This window comes from Protobothrops mucrosquamatus, unplaced genomic scaffold, assembly GCF_001527695.2.
Source record: "Protobothrops mucrosquamatus isolate PMUCROS unplaced genomic scaffold, P.Mucros_1.0 scaffold2310, whole genome shotgun sequence".
Classification (NCBI taxonomy): domain Eukaryota; kingdom Metazoa; phylum Chordata; class Lepidosauria; order Squamata; family Viperidae; genus Protobothrops; species Protobothrops mucrosquamatus.
Window position 1 is genome coordinate 63,160 of NW_015388396.1, and position 22,291 is coordinate 85,450.

The window sequence follows — 22,291 nt, forward strand, 5'->3', positions numbered from 1 at the left end:
AACTGCCACTACATACCCATGTGAGTAAATTACATTCACTTTGGGAGGAGATCGGTGGTTTCTAAATGGGATAAAAAATAAATAAAATTCATACTGATACTATTTAAAAAGTAAGCCCATGTATGTCAATTATTATATCAGAAATAAAAGTTAACTTTAAAAATAGTTAACTGTGAACAATCAGAATTGTTGTAACATTATCAGTGGAAATTTAAATTTTCCACTATTTGAAACATGTAACTTCTGCAAAGCAACGCAGGCTGCAAGATCATTTTCCAAAGCAGCTTCCAGAATGAAATCTCACTTATACCATTACAATTTCTTTTACTTCCTTTCACCTTGTCTCCATCTTTTCAGTATTGCAATTGCCAATATCCAATGCAGACATATGCAAAGAAGGGACTATCACTTTGCTTCTCCATGACGTTCTGCTTTTCCATACACAGCCTAAAATAGCATTAGCACTTTTGCACTTGTATCACATTTCAATTACATGGGCTGAACCTGCAGTGTTTGGCAGTTAACTTTGATAGGTGCAGGATCAGATTTCTCATCTAATGTGCTGACTCCTATCACCTCTAAATTAGTTTCACAGCATTAATTTTGATTAATTTAAGCTTCTTCCTTTCACTCAATTGCCATTTCTTTCTATTTTTTCTTTTTCTTGTTTATTAAAAGCATTAAAATTTCCAGTTTCACCTACCTTTGTATAATAAAAGCAATACAGGTGATATTATTTTGGTAGTAACTAACAATCTGTCTCTGTGGTCTTTGGAGGTTTTGTGAATTTCACTGGCATTTAATCATAATTCACTTCTAATTAAACCCTTTGCTATGCATTTCTGCAATGGTGTGTGTGTGTACACTCCCAGATTAGTAAGCAGCATTCCTTTATCTTGAGTTCATGTCTTTATTGAATAATTAGTGCTGAGCTATTTACCCAGTTTGTATGTCATGATCTGTATACACACTATGCATTGCATAGTAAGGATTGTCCTGTAAGTGGCTAATTTAAAACTGGACAAGTTTGTTCTAAACATGCAAATATACTGTATAGTGCTAACTATGATACACAAATACAGGTGGCAAAAAATGTCCAGCATTCATACATCAAACAAAAGTGCAATTCTCTCTGTTCCTGAATCTATTAGTATCAATACAACAGCAGGTTTAAAAAAGTGCAGTATTATTATATTGAAATATAATGTTTCCAGGTATTCTCCAGATATGCTGGGCTGCCAGATCCAGAGAAACCATCACTATAGCCTAAAAAACCTAACACTGTCCTAGAAGACCCTAAGTAGAAAAAATGCACACTATATGTGGCAGAAGACAGAAGGAATCCTGTAAAGCAAGGGTCCTCAACCTTGGCAACCTTGGCAACTTTAAGACTTGTGGACTTCAACTCCCAAAATTCCTCAGCCAGCTTTGCATAAAAAAGCTTTGCTGGCTGAGGAATTCTGGGAATTGAAGTCCACAAGTCTTAAAGTTGCCAAGGTTGAGGACCCCTGCTGTACAGAGCTGGGTTTTCTCCCAGGCATCGGCCTAAGATGTGGGTTGAGCTGAGAGGCCGTTAGATCTGGTGCCAGATGTAGAAGAATGGTTTTGTTTTTATCTCTGTCTTAACTGAGTGTTGTAAGCTAATTAGGAATCATTATAGTTCCTACTGTCTTTATCTATAGCCACAGAATATAGCCAAACCTGAGATATATTTTTTATCACCTGGCTGGTGATGCTGAATGGGAGAGAAATTTGAATATAGATGTTAGATTTTCACTATTGCAATCTGTCAAATTCCATTTAAAGGGATTTTAAGGGACTGTACTTTCTTTTCTGATTTAGTTTTAATTTGGATATTATTTTATATTCTGTTTATTTTTTGCAATTTTCAGAAATAAAGAGTAAAATGTTATTTAAAAAGATACAAACCTTTGAAATTCATTAAAATGTAGCATATGATAAAGAGATTAAAAGGTTAGCTCTTAGTTAATTGTTAGAAATTACTGGACTGAATCCAGCTAAGTCATTCTGTTGATGGAATTGCCCTTTCTCCTACATTTAAAGTCTGTTCTGGAGAACTAGCAAATCAGGTGCATTATACGATTCTTTCCTAATTATACACTCTAAAATGTATAGTTTTAAGATGGATTATTGGTGATTTTCCAATGTCAATAAAATTATGGTTGACAGATCATCTTGATGTGAGTGAGAGCTTCTTCCCACTTCAATTATGCATCAGCTGGCTAGATTTTGACCTGGATTTACCTTGCAAGTCTTCCAGAGCACCTTTGCTTTTTTCTACCTATTGGGTAACTTGGTAGACAGCTAAATCTCAATACCAAGCAATCACCTGTTCTTGCCCAGGCCTGCCCCCATCACAAACTAAGGAGAGTGATTAGTGATGGTTTTTCCCACTGGGTGGTGATGCTGACTGGGAGAGAAAAATGAACTTGGGAAAATTCACCTAAGCTTAAATTGATCTACAATAAAGCTGTAAGGAGAAAACCACTTGCAAATATCTTTACTGTATGGTAGCAGATTAGAGCCTGACCGTTGGACCATACAAATCATACAATGATATCTTTTCTGTTGACTCAGGCTGGAAAAGCACACATAAAAAAGTCTTTTGACCTGCCATGTTTTTAAAAGCTAGGGTTATGAATATTTTGAGACTAAATTTATTTGAAACTTAAATCAAAATGGGCTTTAAAGAGTGGTTGCTTCTTTTGTTGTTCCTGTTAAACTACAGAACATCTGGGGAGTTGCACTGGCTGAAAATCCAATGTTTATGAATTATTTCTGTCAGTGGACGATCACTTAAATATGAGCAAGTAGTATGCGGCAGCAGCCAAAAAAAGCTAATACAATCCTTGGTTGTTTAAACAGAGGCATAGAATCAAAATGATGTGAAGTATTAATACTGTTTTATAAATCCTTAGTAAGACTACACCTGGAATACTGCATCCAGTTTTGGTCATCACATTACAAAAAAGATGTTGAGACTTTGGAAAGTGTGCAGAGAAGAGCAACTAAGATGATTAAGGGCCTGGAGACTAAAACATATGAAGAACAGTTGCAGGAATTGGCAAGTCTAGAGAAAAGAAGAACTACTGATGACATGATAGCAGTATTCCAGTATTTGAGGGGCCACCACAAAGAAGAGGGGGTCACGTTATTCACCAAAGTACCAGAGGGCAGGACAAGAAACAATGGATGGAAACTAATCAAGGAGAGAAGCAACCTGGAATTAAGGAGAAACTTCCTGACAGTGAGGACAATTAATCAGTGGAACAGCTTGTCTTCAGAAGTTGTAGGTGCTTCATCACTAGAGGTTTATAAGAAAAGACTGGACAGCCACCTATCTGACACGGCATAGGGTCTCCCACTTGAGCAGGAGGTTAGAATAGAAGACCTCCAAGACCTCTGATTGATTGATTGATGATCTGAGTTTGGTTGTTTGCTTGCAGACATTTCATTATATGTACTTCTCAACTTATAGCCACAATTGGGACCAGAATTTCTGTTTCTAAGTAAGGTAGTTCTTAAGTGATTCATGCCCAATTTAATGATCTTTTTTGTTGTTAAGTGAGTCAGCGCAGTTGTTAAGTGAATCATGCAGTTATTAGGTGATTCTGGCTTCCCCCATTGACTTTGCTTGTCAGAAGTCAGCTGGGAAGGTTACAAATGGTGATCACATGATTCCAGGATGTTGCAAAACTATCATAAATATATTCCAGTTGCTAAATGTCTGAATTTTGATCCTATTGCAACGGTTGTAAGTGCAAGGATCAATTGTAAATCACTTTTTCAGTTCCGTTGTAACTTTTAATGATCACTAAACAAATGATGGTCAGTTGAGAACTGCCTTTACCTGATTATCAGAGCTATGTCATCCAGTCAAGTAATGAAATCTCTGCAAGCAAACAACCAAGTACAGAGCACAATAATGACTCCACAGTTCAACATTGAGCTATATATATATATATATTCTCTTAAATTGGAATGTATTGCCATTTATAGACAAAATGTACATGCACATAACTGTAAGCAAAAATATATTATGTTCGCTCATTTCAGTTACACATTTTTTTCTGTTATAGCACATTCAGCTGAAATTCTCAGGATATTTTGCACAAATATATATCCCAATACAAACAGTAAAAGATGCTAAATCATTCTGAAAATGGCAAGAAGTAAATATGGTTTTATCTGAAAAGGTTTAAAGCAGTGTTTTGTTTTGTTTTTTTTAAAAAAAGGTGTTGGAACTCACACACGTCATACAACCCGCCTTGCCTATCCTATAACGTTCCATCCAAAAAAGGTGCCGGAACTCCATTCTGGGCGTTCTATGACAAAAAAAGCCCTGGTTTAAAGTAACTAATAGCAATAGCACTTAGACTTATACACCACTTCACAGTGCTTTACAGTCCTCTCTAAGCGGTTTACAGTGTCAGCATATTGCCCCTAATGATCTGGGTCCTCATTTTACCAACCTCGGAAGGATGCAAGGCTGAAACAACCTTGAGCCGGTGAGATTTGAACTACTAACTGCTGGCAGCCAGGAGTCAGCAAAAGTAGCCTGCAGTACTGCATTCTAATACTGCGCCACCAGGTTCCTTAAATTGTGAGAGAATCCTTAGTGTGACAGAAAGCTCACAATTTCAGCCTTAGCAAAGGATACAGTATATTTGATTCAAAGGATAACTGAATCCCGCACTTCAATTAAAAATAAATAAATAAAAAGTTTTAAAACTAAACAGTATTTTACAAAGACCATCAGTCTTGCAGTGCATACAACATTGTTCCTAACCTGATATTCCCTACTCGTGCTGGACAGATGGAAATTTAGCAGGACAGCTCAGAAAGGCCTCAGACTGGAGAATGTTGATGCCCAGACTCCAGTCCAGAAGTAGACCAGTGCTGCATTAAAGAGGGGAAGAATGACTCATATAATACAGAATTCAGGACAGCTATGTCTTCTCTTACCGGATTTTTTTTTCTCCAGACAGAGCTAGGCTTTATAGGTCACTTTTTTGATTTTTAGTTCTGTAGATTTATCCTGTGATTGGCCATTAAATGTCAGAAACCTTGCTTTACACGTTAAGCTCTTTTCCATTAGAATAGTGTAAAATTATATTTTCCTATAATACTGACTTTCAGGACATTTTGGCCTAAGAAGAGGGTGTTGCTTAGCTACAATTAGGAAATGTAAGGAACTGCCAGGATTCAGAAAAGGAACTACCAAATCTTACTAACATATGATGTGCTCTCAAAGCTGCTGGTTGTAGGGGTGAGCTGTTGCAAAGAACTGAAACTTCTCCGAACTTTCTCTGAGCTGAAATACACACACACACACACACACACACACACACACACACACTAAACTTCCACAATTTTTATTGATTTGAGTTATTGCCTCCTTGAAGATTCAAGATTGCAGTTAAAGCAGATGTTAAATTCACAACACTTTGGTTTCATTGGTGGCCAGGATTTTATTTACACAAGGATGGCTAGTGCATTAGCAATATACTAAAATGTTAAGTATTTTCTCTCACAAATAACTTGCAAATTCACAAAAGATATAAAAGTTACCATAACTTTCTGTAATAAAAAGATGACATTAGGTATCTTGCCCTCCTTCCCAGGACATGCATTCTTACGAGACAATCCACACTATCTCAAAGCTATTCATTCATGAATTTTTAAAAGCAATATAATGCATTGTATTATGTAAATAAAGCAAAGATTCCTTCTGTCACCTGGTTGATAGAAACCCGGAGATAGTTCTCTGGCAACTGCTCTAGCAACATCACATTCCTGACGCGCAGACTGAGAGGCTTGTTCTGCAGCATCTGCTTTAGCTCTTGCATGTGCAGTTCTGTAGGGGACACAGAAATGTTCTTGAGCATAAGAGTTCTGATACAAGAACATCCCTACTTCTGGAAAAGAGATATTATACATGTGTATTTAGGCATACTATAAAGGCTACTGGTGTTAAATAATTTTGAAACTCTTGCACAATGTACATCAACACATTTCTTACTTTTTTTTATAACAGAATATATAGTTATACTAAAACAATTTGATGTCTGAAGAATTTTGACATGTAAACTGAACATTGTAAACATAAGGTACCTATAACCTTCCAAATGTAGTTAAGTGACAACTTTCAGACTCAAATAATCAATAACAAGGAGAGTGCTGGGAATTCTACTTTAGCAATATTTGGAAGACCACAGGCTTCAGACTTTTGGAGGTTTTAGTTCTGCAAAAAAAAAAGTTAGAAGGAAATGACAGAAGTTTAGAAATCTGTCCTGGTATGCCAGTGGTTCCCAACCTTTTCTATACCCTGCACTCCTAGAACGCTTCTGATATATTCTCACACCCCTTACAGAAGTATGACATAACGGCAACGAATTATGCATATAATTTTGAAAACCCAAGTTTTTGCACCCCTTGGAATATCGTCTTGTACCCCCAGGGGGTGCGAGCACCCCTGGTTGGGAAACCCTGTTGTATGCAGTTAGTACAACATTTCTTTTCCTCTGATACAGAACACTCGAAGTGGTCAAATTCAGACAGACAAAAGTACATCTTCAGAGATCCATTTACCACCACCCTGTCATGTTCCTAAAGGCTTTCAACAATCATGAAGAACAGGGGTCTAAGCTTCAAGTTAGCAGAGAACTTTGCCCATTTCTTCAGAACTGACAGATTCAAACTCATCCATGATAACTGCAAGACGTGCCTCCCCCCTTATCTTGCTAGTCCAGCTCAACTGATGTCCAACTCTGAGCCATTTGGCCAGATGCGTCACACCGAAACCGCGCCCACCCCATTGCCGCAATAGGAAAAAGTCCCGATACGTCATGCGACATCATGTGATGTTGCGTTTTTAACATACCTGCTGTAGATCCTTGCCTGTGAGTTGATATAACTGGAAACTTTGTCATGAAACTTTGTCTCAAGATGTTCAGGGCTTTGTATACAAATTAATTCCTATATATCAAATTGGGTTTGGTAAGAGACTGTCAGCAAAACATATTTTTAGATGAATAAATTATATGTAAACTATGGTATACTTATTAGCATCCCAGTCACTATACTGTGTACCAACTGTAACTTCTGAACCTGTCTCAACTAAGCCTTAACCCTGAAATAATTATAGTAATCCAATCTTGAAATTCCCAATGGATGGATGAATCATCATAGTCTAGCTATCTCATTTGGAATGGTGCAGATACCAATAGAAGTAGGCATCAGGTGCTCAACCACAGATGTCACCTGGACTCAATTGACAGTTACTCTCTAGGAGCAATGCAACTCCAGCCACAGCAGGTAAGTCTCCTAGTTTATGTATCTCGATATCAGCTTTTCTGCCTTATCAAATTCACAAACCTGTTGCCATGGTGGTGCAGCCCAATGGAAAACAACAAATCACATGTTGAGGATTTTTCAACACCACACAGGGATCTCTAATCCTTTTAAAAACCACTTCCGGAAAACAAAAGAACCACAAAGCTTATTGATTTATCTAATTAATATGAATACTATCAGCATCTGATTTCTAAAGGCAAACCATAAATTAAGTAAGGTTCATTGTTATTTTTAAAAAAAGGTAATATAAAGTCTATTGATACAATCCTTTTATCAAAATATTTTACATAAAACATTAAGACTAGGGACTAAATTAATCTTTGTTATGAATACTTGCATGTCTGTTTAAAAAAGAAATGAAGCAAAACAGCTAGCACACCAAAAAGATGAATGAATTTCAGAAACCTATTCCACCTTGTAGGAATTACTATTATCTCAGTCACTCTGATATTCTTTATCCATTGCTTAAAACATGAGCAATTAGGACAAGAAGTATACTGATGTGTGAGTAATAACTGTCAGAAATAAAGATAAAGATAAGAGCAGGTAATATCAAACGAAAATAACAGACAAAGTGTGTATGTTTCACAGCACAATTTACTACAGAGAACATCCATGGATATGGATGTGAAAAAGACATGTAAAAGTAATTAGATTTTACCAGGGCTACCCAGTATTATTAGAAAAACTCCTACACATTAATCTATTTTCATTCATGCATGATAACACAAGTCTTATTCCAGTTTTTTTTAATATACAGTTCTAGTTTCTAGGAATTACTGTATGCCACAACTTCTTCAATTACTTCATCTGAACATTTCTTTACTGCTATTCTTCTTACTCTGTTTTAATCAGGGTACACTGAGAAAAAAAAACCCCAGCCTGTAGTAAGGCATTACTAAACAGAAAAGTGTAACACTGCCTAAATTTTCTGATTTGAAAGCAACTTAAGTTAAGCCTGGTTAGTATTCAGATGGAAAACCTCCAGGGAACAGATTGTTAAATAAATAATGATGATGATGGGAAAGACAGGCAGCAAGAGGAAGATGAGGAATCATTCTACTACTACTTGAGGATTGCTATCAAGATGATCCCCAGAGCAAACCTGACTTAAAGGAGACTTTGTCTTAATGCTGCATTTGCAAGTTAACATGCAGAGGCAGACAAATCTTCCTAACCAGAAAATTCCCAAGCCTGTATACAGAAAAGCAAAAGGCCTTTAGTTTTTCATACTGACACACCTTTAACTTCCACCTAGGCCAGGGGTAGGCAACCTTGGCTCTTTTATGACTCGTGGACTTCAACTCCCAGAATTCCTGAGCCAGCTATGCTGGCTCAGGAATTCTGGGAGTTGAAGTCCACGAGTCATAAAAGAGCCAAGGTTGCCTACCCCTGACCTAGGCATTTCATTTTGTTCTTTGATAAATTCAGGTAAAAGTTAATCTTGAAAAACATTCATCATAATGAATTATCATAATTGCCAGTTAATTTATATTTTTTTCTTATACAACTTCCATAATATGAACTTAAATTGAAATAGACCTGCTGTTTTAAATGCTTTACAAGCAATTTACAAGCAATTTCTATTAACAATTTTACATAATATACTACATATCTCTCCATTTTAAGCCTGATCTGTGCATAAGCACATCTGTGCCTCCCAAAAGATTCTAGTTGCTCAGCATACTTCAGATCAACAAACGTGCATTGTATGTGTGTGCATGTGCCCTCCATCTCTGCTCTTTTGGCTACCCTGAACCATGTAGCTCTGGGGCTTCTTGGAATGCCCTGGGAAGCTGCAGTCACCCTAGCCCAGTCCCATCTGGAGTCACCCTTCCAATCCTGCATCCTGAGACTCCTGCCACTTTGTGCTTTTTTTGCCGTAGCTGACTATCATCTTCTTGCTCCTGCTGTTGATGAGGTGTACCCAGCCTGGCCTGGATGCTGGGCCAGACTGGGCTGGGCTTTGACTGTGAAAACATTAATTCAAAAGGAGTCCCAGAGCCACGGTATGCTAACATTTACCAAATGTCCTTGGTCATGCTGGGCTTTGCTCTGTGGCAAAACAAAAAAATGTCAAATCCTTCTCCTCTTTTGTGGAATGCAAAACCCCGCCTCACCTACGAGCTCTTTGCAAAGGGTTTTTTTTGGCATGCAGCAGCTCTGGGGTGGTTTTTTACTTTTTTTTGGGGGGGGGGCAGCATAAAACCCAGCTCCAAATGTGGCCCAGCAGCTAGTCTGGGCATGCCTCATCAGCACTGAAAGAAAGAAAATGGTGGAGAAGGGCAGCTGGGGTGGTGGAGCACAGAGTGGCAAGAAGTCAAAAGGGTGTAGAGAGGGAAGATAGGTAAGTAATGGGGAGATGAAACGCACCTGCAGGTATAAGTGTAGGTGGACTGCCAAGCACCCAAAATCTGATCACATGACTGCGGAGTGCTGCAGTGGCTGTAACTTCAGGCATAGGTTGTAAGTCCCCTTGTTAAGCACTGTTGTGACTGAATTATTGCTAAATCATTATCTCTTAAGTTGAGGAGTATTTGTATGAAAAAGTTAGCCTCCATGCCAAAATGTTTTGGATAATTTGATCCTTGCTTTCCATGTACAATATTGCTAACAGGATGTAACTGTCTCTTCTTGGGCTAAACAAGCACTTAAGAAATGGGTGAGAGGGTAAGTAATATAGCATAATGGTGCAAGATACAATGCTTGCTCTTGCTTTCCAACCCTAACAGTACCTAAGAGGAAATTACTAGAACTGTGTTCCTATGCCTGGTTTATCCTTCTGCTAATAGCAAACTCCTACACATGGGGACATTTTTCAGATCCTTGTGTGTCACATCTTTGTAGAGAAAGTGACTAACAGATGGAATAAGAATGTGCTGTTTCTGTCATCACAGTTATGAATCTAACTATACTTTTTATAAAAAGAACCTCTCCAATGTTCACTTTTTAAAATAGAGCTGGCATTCAAAACTACTGAAATTCTTTTCAGTATGTTGAATTATTTGGTACATATCATTAACAGAGGAAAAATGGGAAGGTAACAATAGTCATGTTGTAGAACACTACTTTTTAACAGTTAGGATTGAATAATTGAATACAGTACAATTGGGTCTAAAGTTAACCTCTTCAAAATACGTAAGTCAAGGAGGTAATAAACTGTTTAGAATAAGCTACATATGCCCTACCCTACTCCCAAGTCTAAAGTTGCCATTAAAAGAATGTAAAATGTGGTGATTAAGATAAAAAGACAGATAAACAATCTTGTTAAATGTATTTAATTTAATGCAATTATAATAAAATTAAATTTAAATTTAGTTCTTACCCTGATCCATACCTATCCTTTCTCCTAATTAGTTTTCAGTGTCCTCCATTTATATCACAGAAAGCAGTATGACTTGTATTTATTTATAATTATTTATTTCTAAAAAAAATTGCACAACAGACTAAGATGTAATGGAAAAATTAGGTCAATACTCCAGGCAACAAAAAAATTTTCCTTACTAGTTTGGGTTGTGGTTGATTAGTAACTGTAGATAAACAAAGACCCAATCAGGAATCAGCAGTCCAAAAATAACCAACCAGAAGCTGGCACAAATGAAGGACCAATTTAAGAACAAATGCCCCCAAAATGATCAATCAGGATCAGCTTTCAACAACCTGCACCAATCAGAAATCAGCTTAGCTAAAGACAATCAAAAATCAGATCACATGGCTAGAAAGATAGGAGCCAATCAGTCCCTACTCAGTAGCCTGCAGTCTGCCTGGTAGGTTATTTTGCCTCTGAAGATGCTAGCCAGAGCTGCCGGTGAAGACTCAGAAAAATCTGTTGTTTAGACCATGGACACTAGAAGCTCAAAACTGACTAATAGAAAGCCTACAGAGCACGATATACTGCTGTTAAATTCTCTCATACAAATCAGAATTCATATTTTCTTCAATTTTGGCAAGTTACCTAGGTTCTGAGACAGCAAAGCATTCCCACTACCACTTCTATGTTTGATTTTTTAAATAATATTTGGAGGATCATTCAGAATCTTTGATAAACTTAAGAAAAAGTATAAATGCTATTCTTAAGATATATAACTTTTAGATAGCTTGTATTTTAATCTGGATGAAATAGATCAACTTTATATTCCTTCCCTTTGCTACTGTCTTAATATTTATTTTATCAAGTTGGTGTCATAGGATTAAATTTCCATTCAAATGATATTTTTTCCATCACAAAGGTTTCTTCAAGCTTTAGAAACCTTTTGTAAATCCAATAGTAAGTTCTTGTCCAGGTTATTTTCTATCTCTTGATTTGTCATTTGAACCAACAGAAGATAATATTTGCAGCATGGGGTGGAACTGTGGGGTCCTTGGTTTGGTTGTTTTCTTGCAGATCTTTCATTACTAAATTAGATAACAGTAAATTTAGAGAGCACCAAGGACTTCATCATTTGTATTTCCATTTTAACAATAATTTCTGTGTTATAATATTACACGATTTCTTCATTTTCTGATATATTTCAACAATATTTAGGACTTTCTTTTCTACATCTTATAGATCAGTGGTTCTCAACCTGTGGGTCGGGACCCCATTTGGGGTCGATCGACCATTTCACGGAGGTCGCCAAGCAAGGCTGTCCGCCATTTTTTTGTCCGCCATTTTTTTTGTCCGCCATTTTTTCCCCTTTTCCGGCGGGTGCCTTACCTCTCTTGGGCTGGGCCAGCTGGTGGTCGGCCTGCTCCGTCTCTGCCGCTTGCCAGCTACGCCTCGGCCGGCGCAGGGGGTGGAACCAAGCATGTGTGGCGCTCCCGGGCAGGGAAAGTCCTCGACTTACGACCGGTTGGGTAGTCCTCGACTTACGACTGGTTTAGTCCTCGACTTACGACCGGTTTAGTCCTTGACGTACGACCGGTTGGGGTCGCGGCATTAAAAAGGTTGAGAACCACTGTTATAGATCTTTGACTTCTTTAACATTTTCTTCAAGAAATATTTGTCAGGTGTAGAAATTATTGCTGTCAGTGTAGTTTCTTTGCCAGTTCTTTAAATATTCTTTGAAATTTCTTGGATATCACATAAAGTATCAATTAAGGATGATGAAGAGGAAAATATCCTAATAGAATTTGGAAAGGTGAAGATATGACAAAGGAGGAATTACAGTATGATCTGTTAGAAATATTTTATTATTTTGAAAAATTGGATTTAAAAAACAATTCTAATTTTACTTTGACTGAGGATCCTGATTCAAAGTTTGGCATCTATTACATTTCTTTTATCTATGTTATGACATGAAAGCATGCCTTGAATCTTTTTGCCTGAAAGGATCTAGTGTAAAGTCATGAAGGGAAGACAACCATTCGGAGCTTGAAAATTAAGTGTCTGGGCAAACTTTCAGGGCACGTGCAGGCATATTTATATGAGCATACAAATACAAACTTTCTTCCACATATAACTCCCATACACATACATAGAATTCTGCACATATCACACATGCAAACCATATATTCACTCATATACATATATATGAATTATATTCCTACACAAGGTACATTTTCTCTCTTTTACAACTGCTCCATTTCACTAATAGACCCCATCCACTGCCAATGAAGCAATTTTCAACCTTTTGTAAAAGGGGACTGTAAGCTTTGTGACTTGTGTTTTCCTCTCAGATAAGGTTTCAACTTTGCAACTGCCTTTATAATGATTCTTTCTGTTCTAGCTCATTCTTGCCCTATTACAGTCATCTTTTCTTCCACCTATCACCTCAGCTTCTCTCTCACCTGATTACTTGCACCCAGAAAAACTGCACAGCTGTCATAATTAACTGGGAAAGCTTTAATTTGTATTTTTTCTTCCTTTCATATGGAACTTGTTTTCTAGTTGATGACTAAATATATACTGAGCAGCACATCAAAACTGTTGAGAGACATCTCAACTGAAACCTCTTCAATGGGCGGCTTCCCAACGGATTAATTTGCTCATATATTGATCCTAAAAATAAAACAACAAAACAACAAACAAAATTTATATTGAGACAACTGAAAAATATGGCAATATTTACTAAGTCTGAGTTGCAAAGATTTTTTTAAGGTAATTAAATGATACTTGAGAAAAGACAGATTCAAATTGTGAAAGGATGAAAAGTTGCTACTGCGAGTTAGTATAAAATGACATGTTCATTCTCTAAAAGAACATGTGCCTTGAATTTGGATATATACATTGTAAGTATCAATTCATAGTAGTACTACAGAAAACTTACAGAAAAAAAGAGAAGTCAAACTGGTATCAGATTTTGCAGTAGCTGTTAACTACAGAACTATATGCAGTTAATAATTTGCTTAAATCATGTTGTCAAAGCTTTTGCTTTTCATAAATCATTACATACTTTTAAAAAAATAATTACTCAATACATAACTGGCAATAAACTGAAACTATTTTATGGCAGTTATCTAGAAAAGAATAATAATATTTAGTTCTTGAGTTGGAAGGATGGTGAAAGAAAGTGCCCATTAATAAGCATCTCTGTACTTAAATGTTATACAAATAAACTCAAAGATATGATTAGGCAAGACTGGAGATTTATGAAACCTTCCAAGGTACTTTTCATGATTCTACAAGGCAGAGAAGCAAATTCACTATTCTAAGCGCAGTCTTTTGTAATTTATGACATACTTTAAAAAAGAAATACTTACAGATTTAATATTTTATCCAATACAACAAAATAAATAATAAAAACCTCATTTAAGGAAATATGAAAGATTCTATCTATCTATATCATATATAAGATCACATCTCATCATATCAAATATACGATTAGCATTTAATCATACCAGTGTCAGTAACGGTCAGACTTCCACGTAAATTGTAGTTTTTCAAAATGACCTTGCAGTATAAATCTTTATTTGGTAGAAATTTGAACTTATAATAATAATAATAATGATAAAGTTGGAAGGGACCTTGGAGGTCATCTAATTCAACCCCCTGCTCAGGCAGGAAATCCTATACCATTTCAGACAAATAGCTGTCCAGTTTCTTCTTAAAAACTTCCAGTGTTGGCGCATTCACCGCTTCTGGAGGTAGGTTGTTCCATTGGTTAATTGTTCTAACTGTCAGGAAGTTTCTCCTTAGTTCTAGGTTGCTTCTTTCTTTGGTTAGTTTCCACCCGTTGCTCCTTGTCCTGCCTTCAGGCGCTTTGGAAAATAGCTTGACTCCCTCTTCTTTGTGGCAGCCCCTGAGATATTGGAACACTGCTATCATGTCCCCCCTCGTCCTTCTCTTCATTAAACTAGACATACCCAATTCCAGCAACAGTTCCTTATATGTTTTAGCCTCCAGTCCCCTAATCATCTTTGTTGCTCTTCTCTGTACTCTTTCTAGAGTCTCAACATCTTTTTTACATCGTGGTGACCAAAACTGGATGCAGTATTCCAAATGTGGCCTTACCAAGGCATTGTAAAGTGGTATTAATACTTCACGTGATCTTGATTCTATCCCTCTGTTAATGCAGCCTAGCACTGTGTTGGCATTTTTGGCAGCTGCAGCATACTGCTGGCTCATGTTTAAATGATTGTCCACTAGGACTCCGAGATCCCTCTCACAGTTACTACTATTGAGCAAGATACCCTCTATACTATACCTGTACATTTGCTTTTTCTTGCCTAAATGTAGAACCTTACTTTTTCACCATTGAATTTCATTTTGTTAGAGATAGCGTCCAGTGTTCAAGTCCTCCTGTATCCTAAGCCTGTCTTCTGGAGTGTTGGCTATTCCTGCCAGCTTGGTGTCGTCTGCAAATTTGATGAGTTCCCCATATATCCCCTCGTCCAAATCGTTGATGAAGATGTTGAAGAGCACTGGGCCCAGAACAGAGCCCTGGGGCACCCCACTACACATTTTCCTCCATGTAGATGCGGTTCCACTGAGGATCACACACTGAATACTGCCGGTCAGCCAGCTACGGATCCATCTGGTGGTGATGCTGTCTGCCCCACATTTTTCTATCTTGTCAAGTAGTAGGTTGTGATCTACTTTGTCAAATGCCTTATTGAAGTCCAAGTAAATTATATCCACAGCATTCCTCTGCTCCACTTGGTCAAAGAATGCAGTAAGATTTAGCTGGCATGATCTGTTTTTGACAAACTCGTGTTGGCTTTTAGTAATGACTTTGTTTGCCTGTAGGTGTTCGCTGATTCATTGTTTGATTATCTTTTCCAGAATCTTCCCAGGTATTGAGGTCAGGCTGATAGGTCTGTAATTTCCTGGGTCCTTTTTTTCCCCTTTTTTGAAGATGGGAACTACATCAGCTCTTTTCCAGTCCTCTGGTAGTTTGAAAGGAAATGTTCAGCTGGATGTGTGCAGTTACAATTCTGCCTCTGTGTCTACCACTAGTACCGTGTGAATCCAAACCAACTCCATCAATTGTTGTCAGTGGAGAAAAAACTTTCACAAAACTAGGAATATAGTATTATAATCAAATAATGTTTCTTCTCCCAGTGCACTGATATTGAACAGTTCTGATAAACAATTGCCTGTGATTAGATGATAAGTTTATTATTCAGTCAACTGCTCTTTTTCCAGAGTTTTTAATATATGGGAAGCAAAGCAAAGCTTCAGGTAGGCTGTTTGCCATTCCAAAGCCCTGAATAGTTCACAAAGCTTTGTTGACAGTCTTTGTGTTGGCTTTTGTTGTTTGGAGGAAATTCCACTTCATAATGCTGAGTGTCACATTATGTCTCCAATAAATAAGTACAATGTTCTGCTTGCAGCGATTTAGTTGATGTGGAAAACCAGATTAGATTTGATGAGATGGAAACACTAATCACCATAGCAACTATCCATCTTTTAAGACAGAAAGGATAAAGAAGAGCATTATAGCCATTTCTCCTTTCCCATTTAATAGTTTCACTCTAATAATTATATAACCTGAGTAGGATATTAAAACAAGATCACAACCACATTAGAGGAACACATGACATAACATACTGTGATTTCTGACTATAATACATTAATACAGATCTTGAACTGAGAAGAAACAATGAATTGAGCAGCTGCGTCAATATCAGAGTTTCTTAAGTTTTGAATATGTTCTACTTGAAGATTGAATATGACCATAGCAGAGGTCATTGCAGAATTGTAAGTTGGCTTTATCCTTATCCAAGACAGAATGAATTAGGGTAACTGTATAAGTAAAGAAAAACTGAAACAAGTTTATAAGCACAATTATGGTTTTGCTTAGCGACCACAACATGGTTAGTCTCAACTGTGGTCACTAAATGAGGACCACAGTAGTAATATAGTAATTTTATTAATATAAAACAAGCAGTTGGGAGACTGCTGTTTAAAACAAAATTTAAAAAATGCTAGTCTCAATAGTAGTATTTGTAAATAGAGTCTTCTATATTTTTAATTCTATGGCATTACAGAATAAGTCCTTGATAATGTTTCTATATATTTCATCATATCTGACAACTCCCAATAGTCCTGAAAGCATTTTCCCACATGTATTATTTAGGCCTTTGGGGCGTGGATAAGAATCTTATATCCATTGATGATATATCTAATGCCATCAAACAACATTTGCCTATCCCAGGTTTTTGGGAAGGACTTGATTAGTGGAAAAAAATATCAGATCCAATCAAAACATCTGGCTGATTGTGTCACCAATCATAATAAAAATAAAGCATCAAACACACCATGTCATGTAGAATGTAAGAAATGTTAATAAGTTATATATTTTACAAATGTAAGAAAATGAGCATCTCAATTTGTCATTTTAAATTTGTAAGCCCACACAATTAACAAGCAGTACATAGCAGCATAAGAAAAAATAATAATAATACAGCAATTTTAGTTTAGTGTGAATCAAAATCAATCTTCTATAATCCAGATAAGATGCATTTAAAATTTGAGGGAGATTCTAAATTAGAATTAGTTGAAAAATAGATTCAAGAAGAAAGCTTGTTCCTTTCTCCTGGAACCCTGCTGCTGGAACTGTGAGGTTCTATTATTAGCTCACTCTATGTTTTTGTACTTAAGGATGAATGTTTATTACAGCATAATACATTAATCATTTCATCAGAAGTGCTTAACATTATCTCACTTGGCTTTACTAATTCTGAATACCTGAAAAATGACCCTGTTTATTTGCATTTTTATTCCTAAGGAGAAGACTCAGGGGTTGTCTGCTTTGGGCTAAACCAGTGATTCTCAACCTTTTTAATGCCGCGACCCCCAACCGGTCGTAAGTTGAGGACTAAACCGGTCGTAAGTTGAGGACTAAACCGGTTGTAAGTTGAGGACTAAACTGGTCGTAAGTCGAGGACTACCCAACCGGTCGTAAGTTGAGGACTTTCCCTGCCCGGGAGCGCCGCGCATGCGTGGTTCCGCCCCCTGCGCCGGCCGAGGCTTAGCTGGCAAGCGGCAGAGATGGAGCAAGCCGACCACCAGCTGGCCCAGCTCAAGGGAGGTAAGGCACCCGCCGGAAAAGGGGAAAAAAATGGCGGACAGCCTTGCTTGGCGACCCCCGTGAAATGGTTGATCGACCCCAAATGGGGTCGCGACCCATAGGTTGAGAACCGCTGGGCTAAACTAACCTGATGATCCCAGGCTGGCTCTTACAATATTTGATTAGAAAGCATCACTATTTAATTATTCAGTCTCAAGCCAAAAAGTGGGGTTAATAGTAGAAACGTATTCTGAATTTGCTCTTTGCAAAAGTTAATAAAAATGTGATCAGCAATTCAAGATGCATCCCTATTTTTTAAAATAACATATTGCATTATGGATTCCCAGGACATAAGGTATTCCTGAAAGATAAATTTCTTTTAGCAGACTTGTGGGCTGGGTTTACATATTGATTTTTCAGAGCTTTTAGCTCAACAAAGTTTGAATTCCTGTTACAATTGAATTGGACAGGTCATAAAAAATTCAAAGTTTCTAATATCAAGTAAAATATGAATATATAAGCAAGAAGATATCAACTTGTACATAACATGTAACAACATGTAAGAAAAAGGAGCATTTCCTTTTTTTGCATCCAATTATCTTACTCTCATAGGCAGAGTACTGATGTACTTTGTTGGAGACTTATAAATAATTACAATTAAACAATATAATAAAGAAATTCTTATTTATATGATTTTTACCAATGGATTTTTAAACCCTTAATAGAAGCAAAGAGGACAAGAGGGCAAGATTGTTCACCAGGAATCAACTTAAAAGACAATAGAGGGAGTCTGTTAGATTTTATGGTAGTATCTAGTGCTGATGATGATCTTGAGATAATCAGGCTCCACCTGAATCACATAATTAATTGTACTGTTATACAGGTAGTCCGTGATTTACTATCACAATTGAGCCCAACATTTCTGTTGCTAAGTGAGACATTTGTTAAGTTAGTTTTGCCCCATTTTACATCTTTATTGCCACAGTTGTGAATCACTGCAGTTGATAAATTAGTAACCCACTTGTTAAGTGAATCTGGCTTCTTCATTAACTTTGTTTGTCAGAAGGTCGCAAAAAGTGATCATATGACCTTGGACACAGCAACGGTCATAAATAAGAACCAGAACAAAAAAACTGTTGTAAGTTGAGGACTACCTGAATTTTAATTGATGAATAAATTATCATACAATCGGCAAATCTATAGTACACACAGTGACTATCTGTGAAGATGCAAAAATATTGCCATTATATTTGCACCTTGTTTGGCTTCTGAAGTTTCAAGACGATGATCTTGGAACTCACCACATTCTATATGAACTCACATACATTTTGAACTTAAATACATTTTATTGAATTCATCATGTTTTATTCCCAAATAATAGTCAGGACAGATAGTTTGTATTAATAATTGATCCCAAATCACCCACTGAGTAACACAGCTGAATGGAACTTGAAGGCTTTAGACCTTATATGGATGAAAATGCAGAGTCACCATTTCCAAAGAAAAATTCCTCAAAATTGTTTCTCAAACTTGCAACAAATGGAGGTGCCGAGACTGATAGCTCTAAGACCTGCCTTCATCTAGGCAACCTTTGAAATAACTAGAAATAATTATTAAAGCAATATTTCTTCATCTTGGTAACTTTAAGATGTATGGACTTCAACATTCTGAATTTCCCAACCAGCCAGGGGATTGTTCCACATATCTTAAAAATTGCCAAGGATGAGAAACACAGATCTAAATGAAGAGAAGACATTGGAGTATTAAGTGTGGAAATTTTATTATTTTGCAATTTTTTTCTGCTACAGATTCATACAGGGATTTTATTAGTGGATGGTGGCCAGCAAGCAGCAAGAAATGTAGTTTTCTTTGGCCATGTTTTGATAATCATAGCTTGATGTAATGAAACAAAATTTAAATTATACCTTTGTCAACACGTGGCCCTTTTACAATATTAAGAAACTAACAAGGAAGCCTCTAATTAATTATGGTTTCCCATTTTATCCAAATTGGGAACCTACAATTACCAGGTTTAGGTCTTAAATTGCACATGAAATAATATCCTGGCAAGTCCCTAGATTAGCAATCATAGTTTTGCCATTTAGATGAAATGCAGCAGCTATAATTAATTGAACATTTCCAGGTTTGATTTTGTGTCAAAAGGAAGAACAAATGAACAATTCACAGCAAAGGATCTATTTATAGACCAGCTTATTAAGATGTATTATCATCATGCCTCTTATTTTTCTGCTCCTATACATATGGAGAAGGCAGAGTCCTATTATCATGCTATGAAAATATTCTCTACATTTTAGTCTGCTTTGCTAAACAAAATAAGCATTGCTCATTAAGTATACAAATGTATACTTGCTAATTTATAGAAGTAAATGCTGTTATACTGATTAAATGAGGCAATTGCCTTTCAGTATGTATGGAAAGCTAGTGTCTGCTATATATATATATATGTAGAGCTATAGAAAAAATGAAAATTCTTTTAACATGTATTAACATGGTGTATGCAAATATAGGCAATTCATTCCAATGTATGGGCCACTTAATTATACAAGAACTACTTAGCAAGGTATATTTCAAATTGATTTAATTACTCAACAGCTTGATAATTTTCCAAAACTACATTTGGATTTATTTATTTTTAAAGAAGCCGTATAAACAAAAGAGGAAAAAAAGCTTCATAGTAAAAAACTAACTTCCAAGACTTAATTCTTCACATTCATCTTTAAAATAATATATTTTTCCTTGAGTCTGTTGTCCTTAATCAGTACATACTGTTTTAGTATAACTTTTATTAAAGATTTTAATTACAGCAGTAAAAGCGAACACAAATGAAACTCAGAAAATAGAATGAATAAAAAGTGCAAAGAAAAAGAAAAAATGTAAGATTAAAAAAAATCTCTATTTTGTAATCCACATTTTTTTTATTATCTAGTATTTCTTTTTTTGTATTTCTGCATCCAATTTAATATATGACAGGCACAGTCTATCTACAGAAGCAAACAACAATACTGACATTTCTAATATTATAGCTACTAATATCTGACCCCGTTCTTCAAAATTCTCTTGTAGTATTTCTAATGTTGTAGCATTTGGCGTCATTTCCCCCCCTTTCCATCTGAAATCGTTAGTCCACTCTAATGTCCAACATTTTGATAATCATAAAGTCTCATTACTATTTTAATTCAAGATAGACAAAACATTCTGGTTCCCACAAAATACTATTTATTTTATTTAATTATTTCCAAATTCTTGTAATAAAAGTCAATATTCCGAATTTAGTTGGACCCTTAATCCATTTATAACTTTCTTAGGTTAAAAACTTATTTAGCTTTTTGCTATTTATTTCCAATTCTTTAACCTATTAAATTTATAGTTAATTTTTCTTTTGTTCAAAAAGAATGATAAACTTGCCATGTGGCTTTTCTAACATGTCGTTCTATGAATCTCTAATAGATTTAAAACAATAAATACACAACTTTTGAGCATTATTACAAAGTGAATACTAGGTGGCAAATATATGAAATGAAAGTACTTTTAACTAACTTCCAAGATTTAACATTCTTTACATTTAGAGGCCTACTGCTTACACGCAACCATCCCTTCTTCCCCTGCTGCCGCCTCCGCTGGTCCACACAGTCGGAAAGGCTGTTGACCACCGCTTTATGTAACTAATCAAAAAATAGTAAAAATGTTAGACAAGATCAATATTAAGAGGCTTCTGAATATGTTTTATGATTATATATACAACTTAGGTTCTGGCTTCATTTTGGAAACTATGACTATTCATAAATTATTAATAAGCATCCCCTTTACAAATATTCATAGATTATTTGTCAGAACAACTCAAAGTAAGCATTTCAGTGCGATGTTGAAAACTGATCGCATACATTCAGAAAAAGATGTTAAGTAATACCCACAGAATCAATACTCTCATTGTAATTGTGCACATTTTGAATAAAGAAACCTTTCATAAGCTTTCATTTTTTTTGTGCTGCCATTAGCAGAATGGCAATGTTTACAACATCCTGCTACAGGAGAACAGAAAGCTAGTTTATAGTACTGGTATTTTAAGGTCAGGGTTTTTTTTTAAAAAAAGCGATCCTTATGCCTGTCTCAATTATTTGTATTCTAAAGTTTTCACATCTGAGAAATTCAAAGGCATTATTCAACATTTCTCTATCTAATATTGTTCACAACTGAAGTTCTACATAGAAGTATATATGCAATCTGTACTCCTAAACTTGCCAATTTTAACCTCAATAAGATAAGTGTTGGAATGTTTATTGCTGTGATAATAAAATAATACAGTAAAGCAATCAGAATATATGATTGCAAAATGTTACTTAAGGTAAGCTTTGGACATTCTTGTGAAAAGATGGTCAAGGCAGCTAATGAAACCAAAGCTAAACCAAGGCAGCTAATGAAACCAAAGCTAAAAATCCAGGCTTCAAAATTACACAGAGAAA

At 36.1% G+C, this 22,291-nt stretch overlaps 1 protein-coding gene across 1 annotated transcript in view; it reads right to left on the bottom strand.

Annotated features, from left to right (window-relative positions):
• JPH1 (junctophilin 1) overlaps window positions 1-22,291 on the bottom strand; it is a 65,082-nt gene that overhangs the window by 13,761 nt on the left and 29,030 nt on the right. The window contains exon 3 of the mRNA XM_015824657.1: window positions 5,760-5,878. Coding sequence (XP_015680143.1) covers window positions 5,760-5,878 — 119 coding nt within the window. The remainder of the gene's footprint in view (window positions 1-5,759; window positions 5,879-22,291) is intronic.